The following is a 13,314-nucleotide window of genomic DNA, read 5'->3' as shown; positions in this document are numbered from 1 at the left end:
GAAATAAACCCCTTTTTCAGAGGCGGAAACGGGCTTTCCACAGGTGCACTTTTCTCATGAGAAGACGCGCCGGTGTGGCTTGCAGTGCCTCGGCTCGCCGGTAGATGGCGCCGCGCGTCAAGCCGTGTCCGCTCGTTGCGCCCCGGTGAAGCTCCGGCGGGCTGCGGTGGAGATCAGATTACTCGAGCGTGGCCCGCGCCGGAGAGGGCGGGGGCTGTCTGCCTCAAACTCCAGCGGGACAGAAACTCCACGTTCACAGCCTCGGCGCAGTCTGCGCAGCTTCTGCCGGAGGACACATCTCACTGCTTTCACTTCCATTAGTCCAAACAATGTGAGGAACATGGCTGACAGAAGGTAAGACGCATCATTTTGCTGAGTTGTGGAAACGTGTTGCGGTTGGGCAGAGTTTGCTAGCAGGTAACTTTGAAAGAGAAACGGCGTTTGTTCATGGCATGTGGGATGTCACGTTACTGGGATGTTTTGATTAAATGAAACGCAGGCTTCATCGGCTCGTGCTCTTTCTGCGTTTATAAAGTGTTATTCGCAGAGATGTTCAGATGGTCAAAGTTCAGAGAAAACTGCTTCGAAACAGATTAGGATGTTGCTAATCGATTTTTATAGCTAATTAGTATGTAAATGAACGAACTGACAGGAACATTTAGTTTGTTCTATTGTAAACGAGTTCGGGAAATCTAATATAATTTCTGTATTTATTTTTCCGTTGTCCACGTCGCCTTTGTGCCCTGTTTCTGTTTTATTACACATATATTACTCTTCTATCTTCTAGCACGTGTTGTATTTTTATTATGTATCTTACAGGATCGGAATCAAACTTTATTGCCAGGTATGTTTACACATACGGGGAATTTGTTTCAGTGACCGAAGCTCTACATTTAGTTTATTATTATAATTTTAAATAGCCATAAATATTACCATGACGACAAGTGACTAATTACGGGAGATGTTGTGAAATATTGGCGTTCAGCTGCATATTATCAGCAGAAAACACACTTTGTACTGTTTTGACATGGAGCTGGATGCTAATAATGATAAATGAACCGTAAAACTGTCAACCCTCTCTGGAAACTTTTTGAGTTTTGCTTTAGATGACACAATGCATTATATTAACGCTTGAAGTCATTGTTTCAAAATATTGAAGTCAAAATATTTAAAACAGCACCCGTTTCATTGAATGTAATTGCATTAGGTGTCCATCAAAATACATTGAAGGAGAGCGGCGCTAACTTGAAAGTTCAATAAAGACACCTGAAGTGTATTTTGAAGGTCCTTGTGATCTATATATGATGCTGAGAGTAGTGATGGGTTGATTAGTTGTGGGACAGATTGATGAACAGATGCGACGCGGCTCCAGTGTCATCTTCCAGGTGTCAGCCTTAATGGAGTTAATAGGGTGGATTTTTGACATGTTTTATTAATCATGTTGCAATGCCATCTCCATTCGCATTCTCGGAAGGCCTCATCCGAAGCCAGGACAAACACTGACAGCTTTTCAGAACTATTGAAATATTCACAAAGCCATATGGAGTTACTATTAGACCGGAGACTGAAAGTTTGATTATGTGTCCCAGTTGCTCGCACCCTTAGTTGCGCATGCGTGAATTATTTATGAATTAGTGAACCCCTGACGAATAGTTTCGCTGAAACGAAAATTCGGCCGTTATTTTCTCACTCTGAATTCGTTCATGTGCAAATGTGCATTTTTTTTCTTTAAAACACATAAGGAGTATTTTTTTGAAGAACGCCCAAGTTTTCCAGATAGTTAAAGTGAATGAGGACAAGCAGCAGAAAAGTAGTTCATGCAACTTATGGCCATATTTCGGCAAAAGCCCTTTCGAAGGCTTCTTGAAATGCGGTCTGTGTATCCTGGAATGTGAAGAACACAACAAATGGATCTTTTGTGGCCCAGGTATCCCAAATTTCATTGAGCGATGGAGACAGACGGAATTTATTTTTATTTATTTATTTATTTTTGTTTGTTTTTTTCGTGAATTTATTTTTTGAGAAGCGTATTGGTTTCGGTTAACTTAAATTCGTATAGATTTTTTAGATTCGATTTTAGACAGTTTAAAACTAAAATTCTTCCTAAAGACGCATTTTTCATTTAAATTTTAATAGAGGCATTTTAAGTGTTTAGCCTCCGCTAAAGTTTTTAAGATATGCATACCTGTTTTCAAATGTAACCGGTTTTGACGTTAAATGTCTGAAAATGAACGTTTTAATAAATTCTTTCTTTAGCACTTTGAATGAATAAAGGATTAGTTTGAAATAATAATAAAAAATAAAATAATAATAATAATAATAATAATAATAATAAAAACCTTGACCTTCATCGCACGATCGCTCGTTGTAAACACTGAAGTATATAGTACTTCCTCCACTGAAGTGCACTATCTGGAGAAAAATTCTAGAATGATTTCCTCAAAAACCTTCATTTCTTTTCAACAGAAGAAATAAAGACATGAACATTAGGTCTGTCACGATAACAACTTTTTGTTGTGCAATATATTGTCCCATAAATAATTGTGATAAGTGATATTTTTGTCATTTTAAGACCATTTCATGCCACTGAATGTATAATCATGTAATAACAGCATAATAATGCAAAAGGCCTACACACTTTCAATTGACAACAAACATTTAATTTTGAAAAATATTTAGATCATGGAAACTACGTATCAGAATATTAGACAATGTTTCGTACAAGTAGAAAAAAGACATGCATGAAGAACTTGTATGGAGATTTTCCATTTACAGATTTTTCTTTCTTTTATTTCCTCTCTAAAAAGTAAGGGTGCACACTATCACTGAACAACACAATCCCTGTTTAGCATCAGATCAGTTTGAACAAAGACACAGACCCCTAAACAAGGCCAGATTAAAAAAACTTGAACTAGCACTCTCTACTACATCAGCTGCTAAAGAACGTGACCTTATCCTTATGTTGATCCGAGATGATTGAGGGCTTGTAAAGAAATGCGTTTGTTTGCGTTATGTACCACTTTAATACACGCTGTTGACTCTGCCAGCAGATGAATGTTTCCCATCTCCAAGAAACACATGTTGGGCAACAGTCAACAGTCTTACCCTATTGCCTCGCTGTTTCTATAGCAACGTTTAACTAACTTTGTAGTTGCTTGAAAGAAATGGTGGAGCTCTTATTGGTTTGCGGTAAAGCCTTAATTACTACTTGCTTTTTGGATCTTCTGGGATGAAATTACAAATTGGCTTGGCACTGCTAGAAAACATCTGAGGAACCCAAAACAAATGCCTTGTCCCCGATGGAAACATCAAGATATTTCTCTGGTTCTGACCTCTAAGAGGTTTTGGTTTTTATATTTTACAGTCTATATTTATTATTAAGCACATTCTGTATGAAGTGGAGGTTTATGAGTAAATCTTTTCAGCAGATGTTGGTTGTGTACATTTCCACGCTTTAGGACTTAATGTGGAACGGCAGGAAGATTGTTGAGATGAAATGGTCATTTGTGATAGATGTGGGCCAGATCAGATGGAAAATGAGTTTGTGGGTGTGCGCTCAATGCAAACTTGGCTCAGCTGTAACGGTAGGGTTTTTCTGTGTGAGATGATAGGCTAGATCTCGGCCTCCTCCATTCACTTGTAGCATTACTGGAGATGCTGTCTTCCTGTTGGCCTGTTTAGGAAACTTTAAACTGCGACTCTTCCAGAGAACTGGTAAGGTGTGTTTCTCAATGCCGAGAGCTCATCTTTGGCCTACATGAACACATCAGTCAGATACTAGGCCTGTCGTGTAATGATGACTATGATGATGATTCATTTCCTTATTGTTTTAATACAAAACTTGCTCATTTCAATCTTTATGCAACAATTTAACCTCATTACAAGCCATGCAGTTGTATTAGATGACATTATATTTATATATCTACGTTTACCATGTTTTAGATTATATTTTAGTGTTGTGTTTTACTTAGTATAAAGGAAGTAGGGTTTCAACGTTTTCGGATATTGGCTAAAATTTTCAACATTTTCTGAAAATATACAAAAAGTCCTGGAAAGTTTCCAAAACCTACAGATAATTTTCTGCTATTTTGCATCCTTAAAAGTAACCGCTTCAATTAGGCAGATTTTGGGTTATATATATATATATATATATATATATATATATATATATATATATATATATACTATATATATATATATATATATATATATATATATATATATATATATATTTTATTTATTTATTTATTTATTTTTGTTTTCTGTACTTTTATAGTATTTTTTTATAGCATTTCGGTTTCATTTTAGTTTACCAATTTTATATGCTTTTGCCTTTTTTTTAAAAAAAAGTTTATTTTTAAAAGCTTTATTTTTATTTCAGTTTTAGAGTGATTTTTGTGCTTCAACTTTATTTTACCATATCAAAATAATTTTGTCATTTAACATTTTTAAATGACTTTTTCAGCTTAATTTAAAAACAGCAACGATTTTGATCATTTCGGTTTTAGTTAACATTTACACCTTCACACAACAACACTGTAGTTCCTAGTGTACAGGCCTGTATGTGTGCGCTGACAGCAGTTTTGGATTTACAAGCCATTCTAGATAACGGCCTCATCCAGCACAGATCTCTGCTCTGAATGTCTGCAAACCATTCAGTGTTTTTACAGCATGCTGTCGAACACATTAGTCATAAAAGACTCTTTCTAAATCCTTTTAATAGCCATTGTAAATTAATGAGGAGCTCGCAAACAACACTAACATATATGACCCCTGTGTGTGTGTGTGTGTGTGCTTCACTGTCACACTAAATGTGCACATTCTCTCTGAGTCACGTTTTAAAGCAGCATTCCCAGAGTAGGTGGGTATCTGCTGAATATTAACCCAATAGCGCTAAAGTAAAAGCGTTTAGCACTCATTAAGTGCACAGTAGGGCATGTCTGCGGCTGTCTGAAAATAACTCACAACCCCCACTGAGATGATAGGAAACTGAGCCAGACAGCGCTCAAAATCTCTCTCTAGCAAGGTGGGGTTTTCTTTACCCTCTCAAAAAGGGACGCGTGTCGGCCTGAAAACAACTATTTCATGAATCTGTGAAAACGAGTGAATTCGTCCAATTTACGTTACAACTACTAGTTAGGCATCACATTTATTTGTATGACTTGATTTAGAAATATAACCCTTTTATGAATTGGTGGTGTCGAATTTGATTTCACGATCACATATTGGCAACGTTGAGTGAATTGGCATGATTCAGTTTAAACTGAAAAACAGCTAGTTGCTGGATTTGCGCAACTGATTGAATTTGTACGATTTGATTTCGAAAGAGGAAACTAACTGCTTTTCAAAGTGGCAGTGCCAAATAAATATGTTTGATTTCATTAAAAAAAAAAACATAACTACTTTACAAACCTGTTTTAAAAAGAGATAACGTAACTATCTTGAATTGGTGATATTGAAGCTTTCAATGTAGAAAACTACTACTTCACAGCTGGGCGATATGGTATTAATTGTACCATTTGATTCAGTGGGAGAAATTGTTATTTTTTAGAAATTTGTGATATTGAATGTGATATTAATTTGAAGGCATTGTTTTTTTAATGAATAGGTGGTATTTAGTAAACCTAAGATTTTGTAGAAAAAAGCAAACATTACGTTTGCAAAAATGTATGAATTTCCATGAGAGGTTTTTGACACGCATTACATGCATTGTTCTAGGATTTACTTTAAAACGTAATCGTTTAGTTTAGTAGTTAGTCTAAAATAATGGCTTTACATTTACATTTGGAAATTGAGAATTCAAAATTGCTCTGTTTTAAACTAAACACCCTGGTGTAGATCTGTTATGGGTCTAGACCAGGGTGTTTTGTAGGGTGTTTAGCTTTACTCTGAAATACCCAATTACACTTCATTACATAAATGTACGTATGTACTGTAGGTATGTTAAACATACATTTTTTTCCAGTGTATAACCACAAGAAACCAACTGTAAGAGATATTAGTGTAAACCACTGCTTTTTAGTTCTCTGTGGTCTTTGTGTTTCAGGACAGCCTGTAATGTACATAGCAGTCAGTGGCACCACGTCTCGCTTTTTTTTTTTTTTTTTTTTTTTTTTTTTTTTTTTTTAAGATGGAGGAAGCTCACCACATGCTCTTTACTTCGGATGAGTGAGGCTGTAGTTGCTTGGGGGAAATACAATGGGGGACAAACATACACACACACACACACACACCCCTGCCCTGAAGGCTCATCTCTGTGCTTTAGTCTTTTAAGTCCCTGTTAAATCCCTGTTGGAAAGCTTCATTTAATGAGACTGGCAGAAATTGAGTGTGTATTTGTCAGTATTCCCGAATGAACACGCGACATTCCCCATCTGTGCTAATGCACTTTTCCGAATCAACCTGACCCATCTGAAACGCTCACACTTGTCCTCTGGTCCACCTCTACACACTGAAGTCCCTCATCTGCCTGATAAGAGTGGTCACGACCTGTACTGAACTGCAGGCCAGACTATCCTGAGTGTGTGTTCAGAACAAGGAGTGTGCTTCATCTTCACTTCGTGAAGATTTTCATGTTCAAGTTTTGCCAGAATATGCAGTCACTCTGAAATGTTTGGATGAAACGTCTGTAACCGGTCAGTAGAAAGCTCATCTCATCATTTACGTTCAATGTCCTGCTCTTCTAATCTCTAAGAATGGGGAAACCGAGTTTCCTTGACAACCGTTGGCTGGTTGATGGACTGAAGTGATTGACAGCTCAAGGTCTGGAGAAATGTTAATATGTGAGGTATTGTGCTGCGCTGTATGCTGAGTAAATTTTGACCAATCAGTGACCACTTCTGGCCAGGTGCGTGATGAATGGGACAGTGAAGTCATACAGGGAGTCATGGGAACAAGCTCTTGAGCAAATGAGTTAGGTCACTCTTCTCATGTCATGGTTAATAATGCAAAGAATGTGTTTCTGGCGTAAAAAATACAGCATTTTTGTAGATAATTTGTATATATATGGGTGGACATACATCTGCTACATCCACCTTTTGTGTCTTTTTCCCTATTTGTTCTTGAGGTTTTTCCTCTCTGATTGTGTCACAGCTGAAATGGTCTCCAGTGACCTCAGCCTGTGTCTGAACTGTTGGGCTCAGCGGACACGTCTGGCCTGTGCTCTTCATCCACACCGTGCCTCTTCCTTCCTGCCTGTCTCTGTCGGAGCGGTGTGGATTGAGTAGAGGAAAAAAGGCATAAAGGTGTAGGCCACAGTCCCACAAATAACTCAGTGGGTGCTTTACTAAAACATCATTTTAAAATATAATTAAAGGTAGTGAATGCCAACATTTTCTGTCTGTCTTTTTTCTTAATCACACTTTAGCTAAGAGTCTAAAACTAGGTCTGCTACATCACAGATATATTTTGGAATACATCCAGTCTAGAATTATAAGCCATTTGATGTGAAAAAAAAGCTTGCAACATTTTCGGATGTTTCAGCATTTCAGTGTTTTAGTGAGACAGCTCGCTGCCTCAGTGTTTACTGAAGTATAAGCATTGCGTAAGTGTCATTGACACTTATTACATGACATTAAGTTTATGCAAAAACTCAATATTTGCATTGTTGACATTGTTGTTCTTTTTCAAGACCTCTCCAATTCACACCGGCATGCTATCAGTCAACTTCTGGGCTACATCCTGACCGATGGCAGCATATTCTGGCATAATCAATGCTTTGAGTTTGTCAGAATTTGTGGGGTTTTGTTAGTCTACCCAGATTGACCGCAAGTTCTCAATGGGATGGAGTTCTGGGGAGTTTCCGATGTTTTGTTCCCCGGGCCACTTATTTCTGACTTTTGCCTTATTGCAAGGTGCTTCTTCATGCTGGAAAAGGCATAGGTCGCCCCCAAACTGTTCATGGATGGTTGGGAGAAGTTGTTCTCAACACTGCAAATATTGAGTATTTGCATAAACCTAATGTAATTGTCAATAAAACCCAATGCTTGCAATTATATTGCAGTATAGTAACATATCACAAAACACAGGGGCAGCAGACTTTGTAAAAATTAATATTTGCGTCATTGAAATCTATTGGCCATGGCTGTAAACAATAGTAAACAATGCAATAAAAAAAATTGTCTGGGGCCATGAATTTTGTGTTCCTTGCAGCTGTTGACTTACATTTTGTGAAGCTGAAAATCGTTCCCGTTCTACTCAAGAAAAAAAGATGGCTTGGATGGGCGGAGTTTGCTGTCTATCAATAACCACCGAATATTGTAACAGAAGGAGTTGAAGTTAAATGCCACTGCCCCATCCATTACCCTGTAACCTTCATGGCTGGAACGTGGATCTGTGCTGCTCCGAGATCCCTAATCAGGCATCTCGCTCATTAACAGTGAATGGGAACCAGGCCATTTTCACAAACACTGCCATTGTCCGTGGTCAGGGAGTGTGGCTAGCACACACGCTAATGTTGGAATGCTAATTTCCTTAATTACAATTGAGGCCACATTAGCAATAGCAACTAGCTAATTGCTTGAGCATGACTCAACTCTCTTAAACCGAGTGAAAATAAAAACGAAATGACTAAAATTGCACGTCGTTAGTGCATCTGGCTGAAAATGCATCAGTGCTACTGCCAAATTGAGGTTTATATGTTTATCCAATTTCAAGCCGTACTGGCCTGCTGTAGCTCTGTGGGAGTTTACCGTTATTTCACCAAGCTTGTTAATCCAGCTGCCGTTTTAAATTAGGAAAGGAAGACAGGAGTGGGTGGCTGTCAGGTTTAGAGCGGTCCTATCAGTTACCGTGTGCGTGAGGAGAGTGTGTGGTGTGAAGATCTCTGGTGAAACTCTAGCCGACAGATGAAGTGGGCCCTTCCTCTGGGGCCGTGCTGATGGGATCTGACTCACAAGTTCATGTTCTGTTGCAGAAGATCTGTTCTAGAGGTCACTATCATCTCTCTCGAAATGAGGCTCTCTGAGTTTAGATATTGAGGAAAAACTGCAGGCCTGTAGATATTTACATATACTTTTAGGGCTTTTCACAGCTCATTTTCATGTATGTGCTTATTATTTTAAAGCACAGCGAAAAAGAAAGTTGCTGAAAACGTGTCTTAAGATTTAGTTGGAGTTTGTTTCTTCATGGGACCAGATTTGGAGAAATTTAGCTTTACATTATCTGAGCATCGATGGATCCTATGCAGTGAATGGGTGCCATCAGCATGAGACAGCTGATTTAAACATTGCAATAATCTACAAGCAGTAATCAATGTCTGGTGAAGAGAAAAGCTATACGTTTGAATCAAAGAAACCCATCATTAATGTATTTTAACTTTAAATCATCACTTCTGGCTAAAATACCAGTCCATAATAACATTTTGTCCACTGAAAAAGTCCTTCTTCTTTGCTCCTCTTACATTAAAAGTGTACATTACATTACAACGATTTGTGCATTTCTCTACTTATTCAGGCGGTATTACTTTTTTCACTGCTAGAAACAATAGATTGAAGTTTGAAGGATTTGTTTCTGTTTTTATCAGCTGTTTAGAGTCTCATTCTGACGGCACCCATTCACTATAGAAGAACCATTGGTGAGCAAATTATATAATGCTAATTTCTAATTCTAATCTGTTCCCATGACTAATCATACTCATTATACTCTATTACTTAAATGTATTCATTTTAAGAAATATGGTTTAGTTGTTGTAATGAAGATTTAGTTCATTAAAGTTCTGTCACTTTTAAATGCAGCAGAAATCAATGCAAAATTTCTGAAAACATGACGACTAACACACACACACATACACACACACACTTGTCTTTTATGTTCTTTGTTTGACTTATTTTACAGTATTTCTTCCTTTGGTCTTTCTTTTCCCCTTTTGCCCCTTTTTCCGTCCAATGCTTTCCAGACATGCATGTGTAATTCCCATCTCTGTTACGTGAGAGCGTGTCTAAAGCAGCATGTAGTTCTCAGAAGAGGCCTGCGAGATCGTTTAGTGGATCTGAATGCTGTGTTTTTCTGGACTGACCTGTACTTGGCAGGTCGTAGTCGCTGGAAATTGGGGTGATCGCATTGTATGTTTTTCCGTGTAAATTTGACCTTGTGTGTGTGTGTGTGTGTGTGTGTGTGTGTGAACATGTTTTAGAAAGTGTTCTATAAATATTGTCTTAGAGGAAGAAGCATCACTTGGTATTTAATGTAGTTCAGTGGTCTAGACTGTAGGCCTGGACAGCCAATCTTTTCTTATCCCAGAGTCATTACGAGGTATTTTAAACCTCAGATCAGATTAAGGCTGTATTAAATGAGGCGTTTAATTGCAAGGCTTGGATGTACAGACTACAGTACTACTGTATGTCACTTTTAAAAAAAACTGAACTCTCTCATGTTTTTTCAGAATTTATAAATTCACAAAATTTGTTAGCGAGGATAACAAAGTGTATATTATCTGTGTTTCTAATATGTATTCAGATTTGGACTGTTATATGTGAAATATATATGAAATCTCATGAAAAAGTGTGTGTGTGTGTGTGTGTGTCTGTGTATATATATATATAAAATACCCATTCAATATGTATTTTGTTCTTTATTGTGATTTATTATGAAATAATTAATTATAATTAAACTGTAAATTATAATGCTATTATTTATATCTTAATGTCTACTTTTCAAACTTTAAACCCAACAAGCAGCAAGTAAAGCAGCATTTTTGTTCATTTACACACGTACAGCTCATTATATGCTTTCATCGTCATATAGTGTTTCATATATTGTTTCATTGTCTCTGAAACAAACACTGGATCGTGAGTTCAGTGCATATAAATGAACACAGTGCCATGCTTCATTGTGACACTGGAAGAGTATTTATTTCAAATGAAATCACATCCTTTGCGATCTGACCGCCTCATTTACTTTGTCGCGTAGGAAAGTTCACTGTATGGAAAACATCACCTTCGTCTTCTATGTTCCAGAGAAGAAAAAACGTCATATAGGTTTAGAGCTAATGAGGGTAAATGATGACAGAATTTTAATTTCCGGATGATCTTTCCCTTTAAATCAAAGCACGCAGGGTTGTAAACATGCTAGTTCGGTAATGAATAGTTATTTTGCTAGCTGTGCTCAGATGGGAGTTGGAGCAGCAGTGTGGTAATCCATCGTAATTCTGCCCTGCTGAAACCCACCCATAGTCCCCTCATGATTAAATCATGACTGGAATGAACAACTCTGACCCGTTGCGTTTTTTCACCCACTTTCTCTTTGATGGATTCAGGCTCAAGAGTGATGAGTGTGAGAAAAACGGCTAGACTCAAACAAATCGTCCGAAGGCACGGCAGCTCTTCCGCAGCCAGGAATGACTGAATGTTCTGGCAAGATCTGGACGTCCTCCTGAACTTCAGTCCAGACTCTCTCATTCTTCACGATGTTTCTCTCTCTGTTCCTGCTTTCTTCTTCAGACTCTTGTATTGTACCTCATCCTCTAAGTCTAAGAGGCCACAGCATCAGCAGTTTAGGCTCATCTAGAGGAAACACATTTTGTGTAGAAGTGATCTAGAACAGTTCTCCTCTGTTTTTTCATCCTCTTTCCTGCTTTATACAGCCCCCTGCAGAGACATATTCAGCTGTTTTTCTTCTGTTTTCTCTCTCAGCATGCAGGCTTGAACTGTTGTCCAGGTTGATGTTAGTCGGTGGTCCTTCTCTCTCTCCTGCCGGTGTGTTTTTGCTCTTATGATGAGAAGAACTGTTTCACTTTCACAGGTCTTTTACACTTCCATGAAAACGTTATACAATCTGTTAAACCGTCACATTACTATTGAGTCTAGCAGGTCTCTGTTTCATGGAGAAAAAAAGACTATGTAAAAATAGTGCTTAACTGTATTAATCTAAATACATTTTTTAAATATTTACTGATTTTTACTGGCGTTTTATTATTTTTAAAGGTTTTAACATTAAATACTGTGTAGGTAATGTGAATAGGTCATCTGAATGAAAAAGCAGTGAATATTACATATCCAGTGGAAAAAAACGTTTTTAACAGTGAAAACTAACTTTATAATCAGGCATATATAAAGACATATAATGAAGTCTAGTGTCACCACATCCGCAGCCTCCAGCTCATGCAATCATGCATTTTAAAAAAAGGTTTATTATGAATATCATGACCTTTCCCAGTCCACACACACACATAACAGACTGATACACAGACAGACTAGGGTGCATATACAATGAATGGCAACAGCAGGTGGGCCTTTTCTCTTTTTGATTAAGCCAGGCTTATAAGGACACGCGAGATTGTATTTCACCTACTGAATAAGCAGAGAGAGAGAGAGAGGGAGGAAGTTTACCGGAGTATGCTTACCCTCTGAGGTCCCCAGCTGGAGGCAGATGTGCTATAAGTCAGCAAATGTAAAAGTAAGAGAGTTCGCACCTGGCCTTCTTCATCAAACAGCCAGTAATTAACCTTTACGATGACCTCTGTGTTTCTAGAGCGATCCGTTTAACGCACATGAACTTGCACATGTTGCATGAGAATGCTGGAGCATCAATCATCGCGAAGATTAAAGGTAAAAGATAAATCTGTTGGGGTTTTTTTAAGATTAGGCTGAAAAATCTTCACGCTCTGCAGTGGTATGATGTAATTCTGGTTTCATTTGCATATCCTTCAACACGTAAATGCATGTAAATACAGTCCATATGGTGACTTCAGTCCACAGAGGAGTGATGCAATAAGAGATGTAGCGTGGAAAACAGACGATGGCCTTTTCATGTCTGATATGGAGCTCCAGAGCATCACAAATGCCGTTGTCCATCATCTCCAGGAAACACAGGCTTTGGCAGCTCACTGTTGACCAGATACAGCGGAACGCTGATATATTTAGACCCGACTGGAGGTCTCTGAGAGAGTATCTTGTGAATTGGGTATCATGTGAGCGTGCGTGGAAGAGACGGGAAGATGTGAAGAGGTCTTGGCGTGGTGCGGACACGTTGGCTGTACGTTTGGAGACGGACAGCTGGAAGAAAATCTCCCGATTTTTTTTTTTTTAGATACTTCAAGTTGTCTGTCATGTTGTGTAACTCTGTGAAGCGTTGACATTTGCCAGTTCCCTGAGCTTCCTGATTGGATTGGCCAGAGAGGTGGTCAGTTCGTAGCGTTCACTGTGGGCTTCTAGGACTTTCAGATGTCGGTGGGATTAATGAAACACAGATGGCAGTAATTATCACTCATATTGTAATGCACACTCATCTTTAAAAGGGTAGTTTAACCAAAAATAAAAACAAATTGTGTCATCATTTAATCACCCTTAGGTAGAAAACCATTGTCTTCGTCTATGG

The 13,314-nt window shown here is 38.1% G+C and overlaps 1 protein-coding gene across 1 annotated transcript in view; it reads left to right on the top strand.

Annotated features, from left to right (window-relative positions):
- Nucleotides 1-96: 96 nt before the first annotated feature.
- Nucleotides 97-13,314, top strand: part of arhgap46b (Rho GTPase activating protein 46b) — a 61,804-nt gene continuing 48,586 nt past the window's right edge. Inside the window, exon 1 of the mRNA XM_043224028.1 lies at nucleotides 97-354. Coding sequence (XP_043079963.1) covers nucleotides 341-354 — 14 coding nt within the window. The 5' untranslated portion in view covers nucleotides 97-340. The remainder of the gene's footprint in view (nucleotides 355-13,314) is intronic.

Source organism: Puntigrus tetrazona, chromosome 23, assembly GCF_018831695.1.
Source record: "Puntigrus tetrazona isolate hp1 chromosome 23, ASM1883169v1, whole genome shotgun sequence".
Taxonomy (NCBI): Eukaryota; Metazoa; Chordata; class Actinopteri; order Cypriniformes; family Cyprinidae; genus Puntigrus; species Puntigrus tetrazona.
This window is presented reverse-complemented; position numbering and strand designations above follow the sequence as displayed.